Source organism: Lutjanus erythropterus, chromosome 12, assembly GCF_056507025.1.
Source record: "Lutjanus erythropterus isolate fLutEry1 chromosome 12, fLutEry1.hap2, whole genome shotgun sequence".
Classification (NCBI taxonomy): Eukaryota; Metazoa; Chordata; class Actinopteri; order Lutjaniformes; family Lutjanidae; genus Lutjanus; species Lutjanus erythropterus.
Genome location: NC_139328.1, coordinates 6,696,976 through 6,702,975, shown reverse-complemented (window position 1 = coordinate 6,702,975; position 6,000 = coordinate 6,696,976). Strand labels below are relative to the sequence as shown.

Genomic DNA, 6,000 nt, shown 5'->3' with positions numbered 1-6,000 from the left:
TGTGCGTGTTAATGTTTATGTGAAGACCCTTACAGTGTCACTGCGTGTCCTCTGTCTACCTCTGAGTATGACCAAACTCTCCAGGCTGCTCCCCCCTGGCAGCGCTGGGAAGGTCAGGCGTCCACCAACGCAGCAGAGGGCAGGGACGGAGGCTTGTGATGTAGGGGGAGAGGAGGAAGAGGTCACATTGACTTCTTTTTCCCCCCCTCTCGCTTCCCATTCTACCCAGCAACCCTCCTGTGACCACCAGCCCCCGGTCCACCTTGCTCTCTCTTGTGTTGGTTGCTATGGTTACTGTGGCAGCCCGTGTCTGGCGGGCTTGACTTCCTAACCAAACCCTTCCGGGCCACGGGCGGCCACAGCGGCTCTCGGCCGGTGCGCTCGTCCCAAACTCACACAGCTAACGTTGTCGCAAAATCTCCACAAAGAAGAAAAGGCCGAATCGTGTTTCTTTGATCCAAATCCGTCATCAGTTCTCATCAGATATTATTATCAGACCATATTTTACATCCATTAAGCTTTATCTCATTAAAACAAATGGCACACGATCATGTTAATGAGGCGTTTGACCCTACAGAACCCTCCTCAATGTTCAGCCGTGGTCAGAATCGATAAACCTGGCTGCTGTAGGTTCTATAGAAAAACATATTCAAACTGTCTTTCAAAACAATTTGTTTTATTCAGTGGTGTGAACTTACAACTTAACTCTCAACTGCATTTCTACATGCATGTCTCTTAACAAGGCAGACTTTAGAAGAGCATAGCTACAAGGTCTATAAATGGATGCTAGCCAGGTCTCCCTGTGTTACATTTCTTTTAAAATCCTTCACTGCACACAATACAGTAAAGGAAATTTTAAATGAAAAAAGACATTTGTTTTACTTTCTCATTAATGTAACCGAGCGACAGGACTAGTATTCGACAGCTCAATAATCATGCCAATTTTCAAAACTTATCCCCTATAAATTTCTAATATTCTCATCAATCATGGATGACCGGTAGCTCATTTAAATCTATCAATTATCCTTACAGGATCTTTCAAGCATGCTTTTCACCACAAGCTGAATCAAACCAATGAGCGACAGAGAGATCAGGGTCGTTTTGTTTTCATTCACAAATCAAACCAAATTGAGACATGGCTCCAGTTTGGATGCGTGGGCGCTCAATTTTTGAATAGAGCCATAGACAGGAACTGATATTGTGCTTTCACACTTCTTTGCGAGTCAGTGGCTGTGTGCGTTTGCGTGTGTCAAACACGTTTTTGGGACGTGCTCATGCCTCCCCCGAGGGACCCCTGGCTGCGTTGTTTCATATCATCTTCATGTTGAACTTCCTGGTCCCTCCCGAGGAACCTCCAGTGGCGGGTTCAGATTTCCGGAAAGAGTACTCCACTGTGAAGTTGTTCTTGCGTTGGCCGCGTCCCCGGCTCCACACGAACAACAGCAGGAAACAGAAGAGGACCACCCCCAGGAAGGTGATGCAACCCATTGCCGTGGAGACCAAGATGGTGGTCAGGTCCAAGGTGAACTTGAGGAAAACACGCGTGCTGTTCAGATTTGTGTCGTTGAAGAACTCGCCGCTGTACAGCGAGCGGTTGAGAAAGAAGGCTGAGGCGGCGTCTAGCGGCTGGCCACGCACCGTGAGCGTGGCGAAGTAGGTGTCATTTCCTCCGGCGTTACTGGCGATGCAGATGTACGTTCCGCTGTCAGTAAGTTGGGCGTAGCGGATCTCCAGGGTGCCACTAGGGAGGACAGTGATGCGCCCTGAGCTCTTAGCTGTGATTCGCCTGCGCTGTGGGGAAATCCAGACTATTGCAGGGACAGGTTCTCCTTCAGCTCGACACAGAAAACTCACAGGCTGGCCCTCACGAGCAATGACCTGCGGGAGGCGGAGGAAAGGAGTGCACGGACTAATAAATGGAGGAGAGTCAGAAGAACACAGCAGAATATATGCACAACAAAAACTGACATAATTAAAGAATAATTGTTTTGCTAGTAGAAGCAATTATTATCATGAACTAGGGATGCCCGATCAAATTTCTTTGCTGTTGATCCTGATAGCTGATCGCCTATAAGAGTGATTCTCAACTGCCCAGTCGCAATTGCCCAGAATAATCAGGTTGGTGGTCATGACCCCTCACTCCCAACCTCTGTGAAAAGCTTTTAATTTGAAGCTGAAAACAGGAAGTGTTTGTATTAACAATAACTTTGACACGACACAAACTAGCTAGCAGCTTACCGTGAAGATGCCAGTTGACGCCGTCACCTCAAAGATGTTGCTCTCGGATGCATGCATGTACAAATCATGTTAGGGGCATATTGTGCTATTTAGTTAATTAGTTAGCATGAGATAATGATCAACTTAACTGACGATTGGCTCAGGTTTTTGGCATCATCATTGGTCTTCATGATCAGCGATTCATTAACCCCTGTCTCCCAATCGCATTTTTTATGAATATCAGCTGATAACAACTGACGTCCAATCGATCTGGGCATCCCCACCATGAGCATTTATTAATTTTCTGCTAAGTATTAAACTTAAATGTAATCATCTTCATTACCTGCTGCAGCTTACGGTTGCGAATCTTAGGTTTCTGGCATGTAAAGTGATCGAAGAGTGCAGAATCGGTGAAGGCGCTGAGGCTGACCCCTTGCACCTCCACCGGCCCGGCACACACCGGCACTCTGCCGTCAAAGTTGAGGGTCTTGCGTCTTTGCAGGATCCACAACAGACGGCAGTCACACATCAGGGGGTTCCCATCCACTCTGAGGGTCTCCAGACTGTTGACAGAGTGGAAGGAGCCCTCCTCCAGAGTCTGCAGGTCGTTGGAGGAGAAGTTGAGGACACGGATCTGTCGTAGACCTCCAAGGGCATGGGGCTCCACTGTCACCAACCCTGTGCTTACCATGATGAGCTCCTTCAGCCTCAGCAGGTCCTTGAAGGCCCAGGGCTCTAGTGTGGTGATGGGGTTGTAGGATAGGTTGAGGTGGGTGAGGTGTACCAGGTTCTTGAAGGAAGCGGACGGGACAGAGGTGATGTTGGTGTTGGTGATGGAGAGCCAGTGGAGGTCCAGGCCCTGGAAACTGAGAGGGGAGATGTACTCCAGGTACGGCCAGTGATCGATGTCCAGACCCCGCAGGTTGGAGAGCTTGCGGAAGTTCTGGTCCTCCAGGGCGATGATGCTGAGGTGACGCAGACGAAGGGTTACCAGGCTGCGGAGGTAAGACAGCGTCTGGCCAGAGATGGATGTCAGGTTGCATCGCTCTATTGTGAGATCTTCCAGCCCCAGCAGTCCTGAGAATGCCTGGAATTCAGGAAGATAAAGGGTTTTAAAAGCTAAAATACGATCAAATGTATTTATTTAACATATATGCATGATGGCAAACAGTTAATGTTTTGTCTTAATGTCTTTTTAATGTATTTTGTTTATGTAAAAAAAAAAATTCTAGGAGTTTATGCAGCTGTGGGCACTGTGAAAAACAGAGGGGAGACTTACCATTCAGCAAAGGTCGGCAATTGCCTTAGGCACTAACCTTCCAAGAGCACAATAAAACGCCTCATAAACTTATGGTGAATAAAGTTGTTTTTTAATTTTTTACTTATGTCTTTCTAGAAATCTATATGCTAAAATGGCATCAGAATGCTTAATTCATGAGAGTCTCTGGGTCTCCACACTAACTTGGACTATTCCATGATTTTAATGCACATCTTTAGAAATCACTCAAGAAGACACTGGCCAACTTGTGTAAACAAATGGCTCGGTGTGGTGTACATATGGTTGAAAAATTAAGCAAAGCTACTCAAGCAGTGCTAAAATAGGAGGAAGTGGGAGTATACTAATAGATAATACCCACCCTAGTCAGAGCCTGATCACCCAGGTGTCGTCTGGCAAGAGATACATCAGTATCTACTTCCCAAACAGCAAACTATAGAGTATTTATTTTTAGACTCAATTATTATTTTTAGATCTCAGCTGCAGTTTGGTTAGGTTTAAGCACCAAAACCACTTGGTAAGGTTTAGAAAAAGATCATGATTTGGGTTGAAATGGACCCTTTCACAATGTCAACCACCTGTTAGAAAACCTTTCTGGCAGAAAGCCCTCCCACATGTAGTCTTCCAGATTTACTCTTCAATTTGTGTATGTATTAAACAAATGCGCTATAACATTTTAATTAGTTACCTTTACAGGTGCTGGTAGGTAGATTTTGTTACCTTGGGAAAGAGGCAGGTTTGCTGTTTCCCCCTGTTTTCAGTCTTTGTGCTAAGCTAAGCTAAGCTAGCTGGCTGCTGGTTGTAACTTCATATTGACACATACAGACTTGAGAGTGAATTCTCTCATCTAACTCTTGGCAAGAAAGTGAAGAAGTGTATTTCCCAAAGCATTGAACTACATATTTCTGAGCCAAACCAGGCATTGCTACAGGCACTATGGCTGGCAAATAGCTGCTTGGCACTGCTGTCTATTTAAAACCACATAATATCTTCCAGTACTATCAGTATGAAAGCGTGATCCTCTGGGATCTCATTTCCAAGGAGGATTTTTAAAAATAAAGTAAATGTTCTTCCTTCCAGTCACGATACAGACAAAATGCTGGAGAGCTTACCTTGTGGGATATATAAACCAGGTCGTTGTCTCCCACCTCCAAATGTTTCAGACTCCTCAGGTCCTGAAAGGTGTAGTCCAATAAAATCACCATCTTGTTCTCGCTCAGGTCCAGGCTGGTCAGATTACCCAGCTTGGCGAAGGCCCCCATGGGCACTAGCTTCAGCTGGTTCCCCCTTAACTTCAGCACTTTGAGATTCTGCAGGGTAGCGAAGGCATTGGGCTCTAATGTGGCAATGAGGTTCTCGCTGAGGTCCACTTCCTCAAGCCGTGGGTACGGCGCCAGGTCGCCCGCTTGCACCCAGCGAAGCCGGTTCTTGCTGAGGTCCAGGAGACGAGTCTCCGTGGGGATGCCCTCTGGGATGTTAGTGAGCCGCCGCCGCTGGCACGACACCGACCTCAGCTGAGCCGAGCACTCGCACCGCGGCGGACAGGCCTGGCTACTTCCTGGTAGCGTCAGAGCTATCATGGCGACCAGAGAGGCACTCAGGACCCATCGCCACACCCTCGGCCATGGCACTAAGGCACGCCCACCAGGGCCAGGAGAGCCAATCATGGCCCTGGTCCTCTGACTCCTCGCCTGTCGCAGGCAGGGTCAGTGCACCATACACCTGCAAGACGACACAGAGGGAAGACAGGAGCAGAGCGAGAGGGGAGAGAAACAGAGATAATATGAGAAGAACGAATGAAGACATGATATGAGAGATTCTACCATCTATCATCTCCAGAGCTCATAAAAATTACATCCGCACGGCTTTAAATTATCTATGCTTCCTGCAGTTTAAGTAATATTGGACGGAAAACTGAGACATATCATGACACTGCATTAAAATACAGAGACGAGACCCCATTACAGGAACATGGATCCATGTAAGATATTTAGGATAATTTGTCTTTTCACTAATTCATCTACGTCTTCAGTTGGGGAACTGGGACAGTGGCAGCTTCTCGCTTCAGCTGAGTTCATGCATGTTGCATCTCCTCAGCTCTCCTCACAGCACCGAGACCGTCTGCTCCATTTTGACAAACACAATGAATTTATTATCACCACCACGCATTAAACCCAGACTGAGCTCCTCCTCAACAATCACGCCATGATGCCTGGAAGCCACGCACACATGCCGCGCCTATGAGATGTGAGTCGTTTGAATCACTCTGCTGCTCGAGTCACATTGTGTGTTTGATCAGGTATGTGCTGATGCATGTATGCGTAGGATGTGGCATTTTGCTGGGTATGAATTAAAAATCGTTTTGGTGCTCCTTTTCACGAAGATGAGATGAATCACTCGTGCTTTAACATTCCTTCAGGCGAACTGTCATCTCTCCCACACACTGTTTTCAACTCGGAGACAGTCAAAGAGCACCTGGCATTCGATCTGGAACACAACTCAGAGTC

The 6,000-nt window shown here is 47.0% G+C and overlaps 1 protein-coding gene across 1 annotated transcript in view; it reads right to left on the bottom strand.

Moving 5' to 3' along the window:
- Positions 1 to 659: 659 nt before the first annotated feature.
- The window catches only part of lingo3b (leucine rich repeat and Ig domain containing 3b), a 51,293-nt gene continuing 45,952 nt past the window's right edge, over positions 660 to 6,000 (bottom strand). The window contains exons 2-4 of the mRNA XM_084732787.1: positions 4,606 to 5,215; positions 2,561 to 3,304; positions 660 to 1,878 (exon numbers count right to left, since the gene is read on the bottom strand). Coding sequence (XP_084588913.1) covers positions 1,309 to 1,878; positions 2,561 to 3,304; positions 4,606 to 5,160 — 1,869 coding nt within the window. The 5' untranslated portion in view covers positions 5,161 to 5,215 and the 3' untranslated portion in view covers positions 660 to 1,308. The remainder of the gene's footprint in view (positions 1,879 to 2,560; positions 3,305 to 4,605; positions 5,216 to 6,000) is intronic.